Here is a 15,356-nt window from a genome sequence, read left to right on the forward strand (position 1 = left end):
ATTTCTCCTTTAAGCCTAATAAAATATGTTGCTATTGAAGAAATCTGTGATACATATGAGAGCTTCCTAAATCACAGGACTAGCATATTTTTGTACCAAATAGCTCCAGCCTCATGAAATCAATAATTAATTTATTAACTGGATCTCTTTTGAAAAAAAAAAAACCCAAAATCAGCAGTCCTGGTGAGGCTACCTCCTGCCAATTCATAAATAGTTGATGACAAAAATGAAAAAGTGTAGAAGTAAAATTCAAATCTTAACGATCAAAGTATTGGGTACCTCATCTATCACAGCTTGGAATAAACATATCACAGAAAGTGTCATATCTCATTGACACTGCAAAACATAATGCTTTCCCTTGTTATCTAGCGAGCTGCCAAGGCTACAGAGTTTATAGGCTGCTAAGATAATGTGCTGCTGGTAATCCACTTCACTTGCAGAAATATGAAGTACTGTTGAAATATATTTCTACTTGGTTTATTCTTTGCTCTCCAGAGGGTAGGATGCTATTTCAGTTCCTCTAAAGAAGCTCAGAGAATGAAAAGCAAAACATCAGGATAAATTATGCTAAATGGTGGACTAGACCCCAGAGGAAATCATGCTTCTGTGGTACAGTATTCCTCCATTTATCTTACAAATGTTACATCTAATGTTAATTTTGTAAAGGGAAAGCATTCAAAGGTCCATCTGATCCTTTTAATAATAGTTTTAGTGCTATGGTGTTATTTGTCAAACTCCTGCCATCATAACTAACTTTCCTACTTTTGGCAGACCATTCATACAGAAAATATTTTGGGCTACTAATACATAACATTTTATTTCACAAAACACAAATAACCTAGTAATTACACTCCAAAACTTAACAAATAATTGCCAGCAAGCAATTACCATTCAATTAAAGAGTAATTACATGGTTATTTGTGCCCTGTAAAATAAAGCATTACTGAAATCAGTAGTGCAATCAATATTTTAGCAGAAACAGGATGCTGCAGTGATGGACCTTTCAACCTGTGCTGATTAAATTGTCATCCAAATAACAGTTTCCTAGTTAAATCACCACATGTTTATTTGTCTTGATTAATATGCAAATTCTCTTCTGATTCTAGTAAATCTCCTATATTTAAAAGCACAAAAGTAGAGCACTATCATACATCAGCAGTGATGTGCTGCATATTTCCACTGATTAATTACATTTACAAAGCATTGATGAATTTGTGGATTTTGTGAAATTTCGTTGTCTATAATGAGCATAAAATAGAGTTACAAAAGATGAAGCTGATCAGTAACTGTAAGAAAATCACAAAAATTAAACATTACTTCATGTATTGATTCAAATTAAAAATCCTGTGATATCAAGGGAATATATAAAACTTTGAAAGAAAAAATAATGAAATTAGCTCTCAACAGGAGTGGAAAATAAAGAAGAAAAGAGACATTAATGAACAATTTCTCAGCATTTTCCTGTATAAATTTCAACTGTCAAATATACTGCTCAAAATGTAATTTATTTTCTGACAAATTTAATTTCAACCAAAATTTAAAAAATGAACAACATTCAGATTAGTTCCTTTTTTCTTTCAAGAGTTAGTGATTTTGTGGGGCTGGGGCGGAGAGGATGACAGTGATGACTTTACAACCAGGGTGCAAATCCAGCTAAAAACCCAAAACCTGCAGTCGTCCTCACTTTCAAGTAATTGGTGACCCAAGGAGTTTTTAGGTTTGAGAAATGCCAATCAAGTGTTAATCAGTAGTTATTTTATTTAGTAAAAATAATAAATTTCTTGAAGTTATACATGGGAAGCAATATTGTTCTTCCATTTTAGCCTCCATGGTTTTCACTTGGGACCATAATTTTTGTTTTTTAAAAAGTTTTTAAAAGATACCCATAAACTAGAAGTTTCTGACTGAATTAATATCTAATTTAGATTTGAGTAGTTTTCCATTTACAAGGATCTATTGATGGCAAGTACAAAATTTGTGTAGAGATTTTAGGCTCTCAAAGAAATGCATTTAAAATTGTTTGAAGAGGATTGTTCCTGTTTATACTTCCTTTGTTATCAATGAGGAAAAGATTTTTCTACACTTCTTGAATATGTAACTTTCTTGAATGAGAGAAAGGAAAATGTGAAAAGAAAATGCAGTAAAAGAGCAGGGTGACAAAAAGATGAGCAATAATATTAAATAAAGTTAATATTTATATGCTAATGCTATTAGCATTTATATGCTAATACTTCCATAATCACAAATTATGTCTTACTCTCCCCAAATGATAATTCTGCTTGCCTTGTGTTTGCTGTGCAGTGCTTTTATTATCAATTTTGGCTGAATGTGGAGGTTGCATATGTGTTAAATAGCAAAGGTGAAATTTGGATTTCTAGACCATGTGGGACAATAAGAGGGGATTTTGTGGGTAGTGTTGAGTCACAGAGCAGTGACATTCCATGGCTTGGTGGTGCCAGCAGCACATTCACAACAGAAAGTAAATCCCATAAAAACCTTACATCTACTGGTCCTTTGTGCATTTCTTACTAAAAAACCCAAGACTTTGAGCAGACATTTGTATCCTGTCTCTGTGAAATTCCTGGTTTTGTGGTTAAACAGAAATGGCAGAAAATGTGTTTGTGGCCCAAAGTGGAAGCGTTTGGACTCAGATTTGTCACATCCTGTGAGTTCTGCTGTCCTCCCAAGCTGAAGCTGTTGGTTCCTGATGGGTGACACATCCCTGGGAATATCCAGGGAATCCGGCTGGAATTCTGAGGTGTGTGCTGCAGAGCTGGGGGCTCTGGGATCCCTGTCCCTGCTGGGAAGCAGACACAGAGCACTGGGAACTGCAGAACTCAGCGTTGCAGACCCAGACAGGTCCTTGCAGGTGTGTCACAGTCAGCTGGGTGCAGCATCCAGCTTTTCATTTAAAAGCTGAGATAAAATTAGAGATAAAGGACTTGGGTTTTATTTGAACAGATTCAGCTGGGAACAATTCCATTCAGATTATCATGGTTACAGCTGTCAGCCCTGAATCTGGGCCCTAGGAATTCCTGATTTACAGGAATACTTCCCTAGGGTAGAAGGACACTTCTTGTTCTTCAGCCCATCAGCCCCTTCCCCAGGAGGACACCAAGACATCAGACCCCAGTCCCAGAGACACCAAGTGCTGAGTTTTCCTTTGCCTGTGTGAGGGAGGATATAAATACAGGATATAAATACAGCCAGCAGGCTCTTGGAAGGGAATAGAGTCAGTTTTTGATGTGAACTTCTCCTCCTTCACCTCTTGGGCTTTCCATGTGGGTCAGAGCTCAGGCACAGGTGTCACATCAAGGTGTGGAAACACCTTCAGCTGTGCTCTGCCCCACCTGTGTGCTCAGAGCCATCAATGTGAGCTCTGTCAGGGCACAAACTGCAGAACTGGGGCTGAAACTCCACAGTCTCCCCTCCTCGTCCTCGGAAAACACAAATCATGACAAAAAAGTCTCTTTGTAAAATCTTCTAAAGCTGTTTGTTGCGTTTTGAAAATGTTTTTCTTAGATTAATACCAACATATGGAGTTTTCTGCTAAAGATTTGTTAGTATTTGAGCTCGGGAAGAAAATGTTTTGTTGTTTTGTTGATTGAGCTCTTCCACTGGAGAAAGCTGCTAATTTTAGCTGGTTTGTAGGGTTTTTTCAGAGACAGTAAGTGCCAGCTAAGCACTTACACATGCCTGTGGATTACAGGCTCCTGTAATTCAAAAGAACAATGATTCCTGTTTGTTCAAAACCCCCACCTATCAACCTAACTCTGTCTGTTGGAAATTTTGTTGTGCAGGGGATGATTTCAGCAGGTGATTTTAATAGAAAATGCATGTGTGCATCAAACTTCCCCTAGAAATCAAATGCTCTTATTTTAGGTTTACATTATTGCAGCCCAGCAATTCTTGTAGCAAGCTTTACTGCACAGCCATCATAGTATGATAAACAACTGAAAGCATCAAAAAGAAAAATGGAAAAAATACTGAATAAAATGAAATTCAAAATGGACAACCCCGATGCTAAAAAGAGGGGGGGAATGGTTTTATAGAGATAAAATAGTAAACCAAAAAAATGATTTTGTGCTACTTTGATGTACAGTAAAACAAAATAACACTAGCATGGTGTGAAAAATGAACAGGTTAATGGTACCTCTGTGGAGTGCTGCTGGAAGTTGTCTTCATTTAAATGCAGAGTTTGTCGTGCATTGATGGAGGGCTTTGCCACTGTAACTTGATAGAGTGAAGTTTAACTTAAATTTCTTTGTGAACTAGAAGTCATTTTGGAAATGCTTTCTATTCAAACCTCATTCATTGTTGCAGCTTAGTTATTTTATACAGTGTTTCACTCTATGTTGTCAAAAGCTCTATTATTCAACAGAGTAAAATCTGTTATGACCAGAGAGAAACAGCAATACTTTTCCAAACATGAGGAGGTTGCATTTTTATTAGATGGCTTGAGGAAGAGTCAATTCAAATGGGTTTTTTTGGCCTGTAAATCTGTGTTATGATGGCAGTGGAGGATGGGGACATGGACACATACTGATGGAAGGCGTGAAGGTGATAGCTGAGAGCAAGTGTTCAATAGAACCAGTCTGTGAAGGGGCCTGGGATATTTTGGACTAAAATCTGCGTTGATAATCCACAAACTGGTGAGTTTTTTGTCAGGTTGGGCTAACACATGTTTGATCTGTAGTAGTTAAACCCACCAGTCAGTCTGTGAAGGTAAGTGGTGAGCTTTGCAAAGCTCAGGGTTGAGTTAATGCTGCCTTCAGGAGGAGGCAGGTGCCTGCCATGGTCCAAAGCAAGGTTTGAGGTGATGCATTCAGGATTTCAACTCCTCATCTCCTCAGGACATCCCAGCCTGTAATTTTCTGTGTTGAGGTGCATGGCAGAGACTGTGGAGCAGTCACTGTCCACTGAGCCCCTCTGAGGTCATGGAATCCTTGGATAATGGAAACCCTTACTGCTGCCTCGTGTGACACCCATGCAGTTCTTCCCTGTTTAACCAAGCAATTTCTCCCTTTTTATTTGTCCTCGGCATGAACTTCTCTAATATTTATTGTCTCATATCACTGATAGTTCACGTATTTAATACAAATGGATGCTGTGTGTGGGAAGCAAACATTTCCCCAAGAAAACCTGGTTGTGTTCATGTGTGCTCTTGTGCCAGCAGCTCCCGCCCAGGCCGACCCCCGAAGCGCTCGCTGGGAGTGGCGATCCAGGAGAACGCGCGGCTGCTGCCCCACGGCGTGCCCGGCCTGCTCTCGCCAGGCCTCATCTCCCCCACAGGTAACAACCCCTCAGAGCACGGCCTCATCTCCTCATGCTGCACAGCGGTGAAAATAAACCACCCCTCAGAGCACAGCCTCATCTCCTCATGCTGCACAGTAGTTACAATAAACCACCCCTCAGAGCACGGCCTCATCTCCTCATGCTGCACAGCGGTGAAAATAAACCACCCCTCAGAGCACAGCCTCATCTCCTCACGCTGCACAGCACTACAACCTCTCAGATCACCATCCTCATCTCCTCACGCTGCACAGCACTACAACCTCTCAGATCACCATCCTCATCTCCTCACGCTGCACAGCACTACAACCTCTCAGATCACCATCCTCATCTCCTCACGCTGCACAGCACTACAACCCCTCAGATCACCATCCTCATCTCCTCACACTGCACAGCACTTAGAATGAACAACCCCTCAGATCACCATCCTCATCTCCTCACACTGCACAGCACTACAACCCCTCAGAGCACAGCCTCATCTCATGCTGCACAGCACTACAACCTCTCAGATCACCATCCTCATCTCCTCACGCTGCACAGCACTACAACCCCTCAGATCACCATCCTCATCTCCTCACGCTGCACAGCAGTTAAAATAAACCAATATTGATCCAACTGCCTTGTCCTTCAGGGCTTTTGCAGGCTTTACCAGAGGTTACGCTATTGGATTTTTTTTTCATGAAAACTCTGTTTTGCTGCTGCAGTGACTGAAATGTAGTGGATTTGTAATTTAGTTCTTTATTAATTGTAGTTTCCTTACAGGAAATTCCATTAAATGTGTTATTTTAGTAAAAGCAAAAAAAGCACAAAAAAAACCCAAGCCAACCTGAGAAGCTGAACTATTGTCTGGGAGGCCTGTAAGAGGCATTTCTTCCTTTGAAATGCATGTGTGTTTTAGTTCTCGTGGGATCTGAGCAGCGTGGCTAATGCCTGGTGTATTGTAACCCCATTAATGTCTGCTGGGGAGAGAGAGAGATGCTTGTAGGAATTACAGAAGGAACACTTGAAAAGCAGATAAGTCCACGTTGCCACAGTGCATTGTGCTTTAATAATCTGCTTTCAGTATCATAAAGTGAAAAATCAAGCATGAAAATATGTGGAATTATAAACATAATTTAATGCATAGTATTTAATTTCACTTCATTAATTTATTAATAGAGTTTAAATTAAATCTTGTGCTATCCTGATGAGTGTTTTAATTTTTTATTAATTGCTGTGTGCTAAAGGTAAGTTGATTTTCATAATAAAGCTATATTCACAGGCTGTATTCATAGAAGTAATTGCTTACATATTCAACAGGCTTAGCAGTTTTAGGATTGTTGTCAAAGTCTGGTCTAAATGAACTGTAACTCCCTAATAACCAAACACAGTGAAGTGTTCAGGAGAATAGAAAGTTGTAGAATATGTAGCAGGAAAAGCAGAATTAAAAACATCTTGCTGGGACTGTAGTGCCATCTCTCCTGATCTCACAGATCACTCTGCTTGCAGAACCTGTGCACTGCAACTGAGGGACACACAGAGAGAGCTTTGATTCCCCTGCAGCCCCAGGGATGTCACAGGGAACCTTCCCTGTGGAAGGGGGGAAAGAATGTTCCTAAACAATATTTACAGCAGCCCCAGCTGGAGCAGTTACCAAAGTGTGAAAGGGCTTGGCCAGAGCCACGTGCCACAGTTGGGTGCTGCAGCTTCAGGCACTGCTCCTGTTTGTGACAGGGATCCAGAACTGTGACTTCACTCCTATATTTCATAAATGAAAGGTTTTTATTATCTCTGCCGTGTTCTCAGCTGAGGAATTCCATGGATTCTTGTTCATGTTACTACTGACAGACAGGAAAGCACAAGAGCCTCTTGGATTGATCAGTTCTTCTCTGAAATCCAGAATATTCCATGTTACTTTCCCACTCTGTGTGTGTGTGTGTTTGCAAATAGGACACCAGACTGCCATGCTGCCTCAAACTGGGAAATATTTTAGGATGTGGCGTGTTGGGGGTGCACAGTGAAGCACCACAGACACATTCTGTGTCTCGCAGATATTTTGAGTAGCACACAGTTTGAGCAGAAGATGATGAAGTTGAATTTCCAGGCTGTTGGGAGCTGTCTGGAGCCTGGAGTGTGAGTGGGCTCCATCCCTGTGTTTGGCACAGGAGGGGAGGTGTGTCTGGGGGTGTCTGTCGGGGCAGCCACTCCCTGACCCCAGGAGAACCTTGGGGAGTCCCAGACAAAGTGCCTGGAGCAGCTGAGGGGGCTTTGAGAGCAGCTTGGAGGGGGAGATGCCCATTTCAGAGCGTGGTGGTGTCACCAGGGCTGCACACAAGGAGTGTCCCTGTGGCTGAGGTGGCCACAAGAGCAGCAGGACAGCTCCTGAGCTGTCACTTGGGACCACAGCTCCTGAGCTGCCACTCAGGGCCACAGCTCCCCAGGGCTGCTGGGGCTTATCTTCCTAAGGGAAGGACAGGGCAGAGCTGGAGGAGCTGCTGGGCAAGCCAAGATGCCAAAAGAGCCTCTTGTAAACTCCCCAGGGATCTGAGCTGCCGTGGCTCTGGATGGAGCCCCCATGAGTTCCATCTGTGCCTCTTTAAACTGAAATTTCTGATTTTGCTTTGCTCTGGGTGCCAGCAATACTTTGGGATTGGGTTTTTTCCTTTGAAATAAGAACAAAATGGGTTTTAACACTTGTCACAGAACAGAGGTTTTCCTTCCAGATTTCCAAATGGTGGACGATAGACTGGAATAAAACATCCATGTGGATGTTTGGGTGGCTGTGGGAGAGGAGCAGGACCAGGACTGAGATATTTTGCAGCATGGCAGGGTTGGATCCATCCCTTCCATAAGAGCAGAGGCTGATAGGGAGGCAAGACAGAGCTTTTACATCTTGAGGACTTCTCTGGTTACTGTCCTCTCTAACTGCAGTGTAACTGCCTGAAGCATTTCCTCTGGAAGTCTTGTCCTTGATAATCCTTGTGTCTGATCTTGCCCGTTGTTCCTATAGCACAGATATGCAGATGTTAATGTCAGTCTGCCGACATTATTCTAATTAAAAAAAAAAATAATCACTCTTCTTACGTGGCTCCCTCATTTGCCATGTCCAGCTTAGTTGTTTTCTTCATTTTAGTAACAGGCTCCCCATCAGCAAATGCAGCATGATTCACCCAGCACTGCATTTTTTCATTTCTACCCCCTCTCCAGGCTGCCGTCAAGGTGCAGGGCAGGCAGTGGGGTCCAGGCTGGCTCTGGTTAGATGGATGGGTCTCCATTGTGGCTGCAGAGCTGGCAGCTCTGTCTGGAGGGGTATTACACAGTGATGATTGGTAACTTCCTGCAGACTCAGACGAGCCATCTGTGTTTCCACTCCTTGAAATGTGCTGTTATTTTCATCACCCATTTGGTTTGTGTCAGCTCGGTTTACATGGTCATTTTCACATAATAAACAGGTAGTTAAATTAGGCACACTGCATTTCCCAGTGTGGAGGGGATTTTTTTGACCTCTTGGCACAGCCAGCTCCATCTCCTCTTAGACCTGAGGAACTTGTGAAGGAGCTGCAAGTGAAGCCTTGACCTTTTGAAATGTTTGTAGGTACTTTGCACCTTGGGGGAACGGGAATATTTGGGTTACAGCTGGGTCAATGCTGTGCTGAGAAGGATGAGGTGGTGTGTGTGGGATGGCCGCCCTGGGGAGGGCTGAGGAGGCACAGGAACCCTGCCCCGAGTGCATCCTGCAGTGAGCACTGTCCAGTTTATGTTAACTTAACTTAGGAGAAAGTGTCTTCCTTTTTGTATTGGTGTAGGAAATGTGGGAATCAGCGTGGTGCCCCTGCCTGCTGAGGGGGCAGAGCTGAAATCCTGTGTGTCACAGAGGGATGGTCTTCAAAGGCTCAGTCCTTCAAACAATGCCTGGGATGAAGTGACATGAACAAAAAAAGGGCTTTATCTCCTACTAATGCACAAGTCTTTATCATCAGTGTATCTTAACAAGACAGCTGGGACTTATCTGGGGAATAGATTCTCAGGAAGTTTTGGGGTCTGAAGCATTAGCTTGCTGTGTGGAGAGAAGCTGAAATCTGTTACATGATTGAAGCCAATGGTTCAGCAAACTGTTCATATGGAATGAAGCTGAAAGAGTGGTTGGAGCTTTTGACAGTTATTGCAACCCCACTCCTCCTTCCCATCATTTAGGTTGTCCTTAGAAAAGGTTAGAAAACCACTCTGCCTTCATGGCAGTTTTTCTCTGCTCAGTCTCTAGAGTGGCTGCTATTATTTAAATAAAAACATTTTGGGGGCTGCTTAATTTTGTCTTCAAGGTATTGGAGAGGGTGACTCATGGAGGAAATGATCCTGTCTCTAGAGCTTAGTGAGATGGTGGTGCAGGGCACTCAGCAGCTGTGTGGGGCACTTTTTGGGGTAGTTTTTGAGGCAGTAGGGTGGGATCTCTGTGAGTGCCCATGGCTGTGTCCTGCAGCTGGAGCTGGCTGTCCTGGGAGGGTCAGGGTGATGGCACGAGCCTGTTGGAACATCCCTGTTGGCTTTTTGAGCTGTGGCAGCCTGGCAGGGCTGGCAGGGGCCAGGCGGGGCTCAGCAGAGGGATCCCAGTGAGGATTTGGGGCTGGGGGGTGAGCAGAGGGATCCCAGTGAGGATTTGGGGCTGGGGGGTGAGCAGAGGGATCCCAGTGAGGATTTGGGGCTGGGGAACAGCAGAGGGATCCCAGTGAGGATTTAGGGCTGGGGAACAGCAGAGGGATCCCAGTGAGGATTTAGGGCTGGGGGGTCAGCAGAGGGATCCCAGTGAGGATTTGGGGCTGGGGGGTCAGCAGAGGGATCCCAGTGAGGATTTGGGGCTGGGGGGTGAGCAGAGGGATCCCAGTGAGGATTTAGGGCTGGGGAGCAGCAGAGGGATCCCAGTGAGGATTTAGGGCTGAGGGGTGAGCAGAGGGATCCCAGTGAGGATTTAGGGCTGGGAGCTGCTGAGGGCTCAGCACAAGGACGGCAGGAGGCTTGGCTTGTGGGGAAACAAGTGAGAAGAGGAAAAAAGGCATTTTCAAGTGGGTACTCAGAAGGAAACCACCTGCATTTCCAATGTGTAAGGGAAACTGCTGTTTTCATTATCAGCTACATTAGTTTCACCCCTCTTGAAATGATTCTTCTTTTATTCCATGAGCAGTTAAAATAGACTGTCTAAACTCTGTCTAGAGTTTTTAAGAATGCAGTGTTTAAAATACTGACTCATTTGTACAGATACAAATATTTTTTTCAGAACAGTTTTGTCTTATTAATAGTTTAAACAATCTGTTGTGAACTTAATAGTTTCAGGTAATTAATAATTCAGTGGAGTTAATATTTTAATAGCTGCACCAAGTCACATCATTGTGGGACTGAAATGGAGCAGCTCACAGGATCTGGTAACTTCTTGTGTTCCTTCAGCAGCAACAGCAGCAGCCACTCAGTCTTTGTACAGCAAAGGGATGATAGAACAGGATTTTCTGCAGTCTTTGGGCATTTTGATGTGTTATGTCCGTGTTAGAGCAGTGAAGGAGCCTGGAGGCTTTTGGGGTCTCTGGTGCCCATTTGTGTTTGTCAAGGTGGGCACACATCAGCCAGCAGAGCCTGTGGCAGCTCCTGCTGCCAGCAATCCCACAGACCCTTTCCTCACTTGTTAATTTAATTGAGCATTTCTGTGTGTTTACATCCCATTTCTGTGGCTCATTTCGCTGTTTACAATTACCCTTTTTTTCTTGGGTTTTTTTTTTCCTTTTTTTTTCTGTAGTCATACGTGACATTTGAAAGTTCCATTTATAATGAGAAACATATGCAGAACTTTGTCACTGTTGGCATTACCTGGCTTGGTAGAAATTATTATTTTTAATCAAAGGCAAACACGCTGATTAAGGATGCCACAACACTCCCCTGCCTATGGGGAACGTTAACAGTTTATAAATTGTTCTTGGTGACAATTCAGTAGTGAATTACTTTGATATATATGGCTAATAAATTAATATGATTAAGTTAATGAGTAGTGCAAGTGTTGCCAAACTCCACTCGTCGGGCTTTTAATGCTGCTCCACATTTGCAGCTCGAGCTTCCCCCTGTGGTGAGAGGATCAGTGCTACCTACGCACTGTCATTGTGATAAATGGCATATCCCACAGTGCCCTGCACTCCATCTGCTGTGTCCCCAAAATGAGAAATATTTTATACAAATCACACACTCAGAAGCTCAAAGGACTGTGGAAAGATCTGTTTTTTCAAACAATAATAAAAATGCATACGTCTCTTTAGCAACTCTTCATTTTTACTGTCGTAATGAATGCAGATAGATTTGGGAAATGAAAGCTGGTGTGAGTTTCATAGGAAAGTTATCCACTGCTCAGTAAAGCTGACAAATAAGTTACATTTGCGCTCTTTCATTTTATCATGAAATGTTCTTAGATAAAAAATGATGTTAGAACATCTATTTAACTGGATTTTAAAATTAAAGACCATGTGTGCAGCATGATTGAGTACCACCCATCTCATGGCAGCAGATTTCTGTGCTGAAGGGAGCCTGAATTGGAGTGAATGAGGAATGCAGGATCATATCATTACTCTTTTAATACAGCCATTCACTAGAGTTCTGATAATCTGAGAACTATACTTGGTGAGTGTGAGTCACTCAGTTCCTCTCTTTCCTTTTCTCTTTTAGTACTATCTTTCTTCAAGAATCCATTTTCAGTGTCTGCTCTGTCGGGTGGGACATTACGTTTTTGACCAATGAATAGCTGAAGCTGTTGAGATTTTGCTGAATGGTTAACCTTGTTGTAAATTTAATTTACACTTAGCCTCAGCTACTAATTACTGTCCGAGAAGTGTGAAACTCAGCAATGTACTTTGATTTTTATGCATTTGTAAAAATTTTTTTTGAAAATTAATCCTACTGAGTTCGTACATCTTTAAGGAAAACAAAGTTCAGTCAGGGTGGTCACACTGAGAGAATTAAGCCTGCATCATCTTGACACTCAGGGTTGGACTGCACTGAGCTTGCCTTGATTTGCAGGTGGAAGGGAAGCATTTGAAGAATGGCTGGAGTGTCGCAGAGTTAGCAAACCCAGTGAGTTTCCATCTCTCTGTTTGTGGCACCCATGGCATTAATTTCCAGCAGCTTTCCTGGGAGTCTCCTGTCCATGGCACTCAGGTCTGATGATAAGGCCCCTCTTCTTCTCTCTTCAGCTGACTTTGAAACCTTTTTAACTCTTTTAAGTTATTGTTAAGAAGTGCCTTGAAGTCATAAATAGCATCAGGAAGTGTGAAGGATTTGCCTTCAGCATTCCCTTTTTCTGGAAGACTGTTTTGGCAATAACACTATGATAATTGAATTGGTTTTGTTAGGTTTTATTTTCCTTTACAGTGACTTTGATAAAGCTGAACAAATAGTTACCAGTATCACAAACAAGTGTAGTTAAATGCATCTCGTTGTGTTTGATTCGCACACTGAGTGCATTTTGTGTATCCAGCAGGATGTCAAAGCCTTGTTAAACTCAAGCTATCTAAATTCTTAATTCTGTGACTTAAAACTTAGTAGGTGCAATTTTATCTGGAAGGATAATACACCTCTGGTTGCAGAAAACTACTGATCCATCATCTACTTGCAGTGCTAAAGGCTGCTGTATTTATATAAATAATATTATCTTGAAATGCAGCTTTCAGATCTGCATTAGATTGGAGTAGTGGGGTTTCCTAAAGGAAAGTTTTATAAAACTGTATTTTAACAAAATTCTTGATAGAACAGCACTGGTGAAGTTGTGCAGGAAAAAGGAGAGAATAAATCTCACTGGATTAAAAAATAAACATGAATTGTACTTAAATCCAGGTGCTTCCATGGTTCTGGCCAGGTATTGAGTGCTTCCATTGTCATTTTAAATGTGTTTGTGCCCTGGTCCTTGTCCCATAGATGTGGAAGTGCTTCAGTGTGATTCAAAATCAGCAACAAATGATTGATTTGGCTTGGATTATTGGTGTCTTAAACACGAGTGCTTTCCTTAATCAAGTCTTAACCAGAAGTGTTTTGCTGCTCCCCACAGAGTTTTGGAGAGCAGGTTCTGTGAGGATGCTTTGCAAAGGCTGCAGGCAGTGCTGATGCCAGGGTCACACCTTGGCTGGAATGGGTTCTCCTCCTGCACAGGAACAGGGTGCAATAAAATGTGATGCCAAGGGCTGGCAACAAATTAGAATTTGTGGTGAACAGGAAACATCTCTTTCTGAGCAATCTGAGGAGGTGCACGTTTTTATTTTCCAAATATTGATGGATTGCCAGATCACTCTCATTAAGTGAGGTTGTAGTAGCATTTCACTGGAAATGTGTTTGTCTTGTATAAACTATTTTAGTTGCACAGTTTTATAAAGGTTGCATAGTTTAGTTGTATAAACTGTTTTATCACAGGGGACATTAATTGGTGTAAAGCAAAACAAGCAGATTAATGAGTGCAGTATTTATTGTGCACCATCCTCTGCTGAACCTCTGGGTTTGCTAGTGGCAGCTGCTGTTGCTGATCCTCTCTGAAAGGTAAATGTAGGGCTGCAGTTCTGGAGGATTCAGTCTAGAAACCAAATTCATGCTGAAAATCCTTTGCAAAAAATTAGAAATTCCTCCAGCTACCAACCTCCTGTGACTTGAATGCGAAAAGCTGCACTTCAGAAAGAGAAGCATTTTATATAATACATGTCTGAATATAAATGACAGACTTTTTATTAGGAAAAGAAAGCCTTTATTAAAATATAATGATCTACATTGTTTTTATGTAATCTAATGAATTACAGTAAAGGCCTGAGAAATGAGCTGGAAAAGGTAGAGTACTCTTCCATGAAAGCAAGCTATGATAACCTTTTTGTAATTCTTGAACATGTTGAAAGAGTATTTCTACACAGACTTATTAAATTAAGCAAGGTCACCTTTTCATTTTATTAACAGAATTAGTTTCCCAGATCATGGACTTTGATTCTGAAAAATGTAGATGAATCATGCACTAACATATGTCAAGTAGAAAATTGGTTGTAAAATGATAAATCGTCTTCATGAACATTACATCTTTGTTTTTACTGTTGAACAATTGTAAAAAAGGAAAAAAGGAAAATGCTTAATTGCTGGGTTTTTTGCATTTGCATATTGACTGGACGTGAAATAATAATAATAGTAATAATAGTAACAATAATAGTAACAACAACAACAACAAAACAACAACTATTATTATTATTATTATTATTATTATTATTATTATTATTATTATAAGTGGATTATCTCTCCTGACTGGGTCAGTCTCAATCCAATATTTGCATAAAAAGAAGAAAATATTCTCTTCCATAGCAATATAACATTTTGTTCCTTTGACATGCAGTATACAGTCATTACCCTGAAAGGTTAGCTGTAAATAATAACCAGTGAAACTGGGCATATGCCTAAAGATGAGCACATATATTACATTTACCAGTCTGACCCCAGTTCAGCAAAGCAGGAATAAAACTGACATCATGTCATGCAAGTTCTTTAGATGTGTCCCAAATCTCTGCCTGTATATTACAGTCTTTTTATATAAGATGTGTGAGGAGGACAATTAAATTTAATGGATGTTTCATAAATTTAATCTAAAATCTGCTGTAATTGTTCATAAAGAATTTCATAATCATTCCTAATTAAGAAAAAAATGTCATATACATTTTTAGTCCCTTGCAATGACTTTATTTTTTCTGTCTTTGCCTTTGTTAAAAAAGAAGCAAAGCAGAGGCTCTTTGCTGGGATATGCAGCAGAACTGGGGGAACATCCCAGCAGTAGCCCCAAGCTCTCTGTAAGCAGGGGAGTGAATGGAACAGGTAATTTTCATGGTGCTTGTGTGGTTTCGATGTAAAAAGGCAAATGTGCAGCTGTAGCTGGGTCTCACACCAGCAAGAAGCTCCTGGTCCTGGTGCTGGTGCTGCACTTGGCCCTGGCAGCCACAGAGCAGGTGACTTCATTACACTGAAACCAGGCAGAAAATGTCCTTTTCTGGCCACTCGAGTGAATCAGTCAAATTATCGAGTGGCAAAACTAATTCTGTGCCTTGGGC

The 15,356-nt window shown here is 41.6% G+C and overlaps 1 protein-coding gene across 6 annotated transcripts in view; it reads left to right on the plus strand.

The window, feature by feature from the left end:
- The window catches only part of DACH2 (dachshund family transcription factor 2), a 237,701-nt gene that overhangs the window by 110,654 nt on the left and 111,691 nt on the right, over nucleotides 1–15,356 (plus strand). For 4 of the 6 annotated variants that reach the window (XM_054289880.1, XM_054289883.1, XM_054289884.1 and 1 more), the window contains exon 2: nucleotides 5,174–5,292. In XM_054289880.1, the coding sequence (XP_054145855.1) occupies nucleotides 5,174–5,292 (119 nt within the window). The remainder of the gene's footprint in view (nucleotides 1–5,173; nucleotides 5,293–15,356) is intronic. The other 2 variants (XM_054289882.1, XM_054289885.1) reach the window with 1 other exon arrangement.

This window comes from Melozone crissalis, unplaced genomic scaffold (assembly GCF_028551555.1).
Source record: "Melozone crissalis strain CALT ecotype California unplaced genomic scaffold, PUWL_Pcris_2 ptg000068l_1, whole genome shotgun sequence".
Lineage (NCBI taxonomy): Eukaryota > Metazoa > Chordata > Aves > Passeriformes > Passerellidae > Melozone > Melozone crissalis.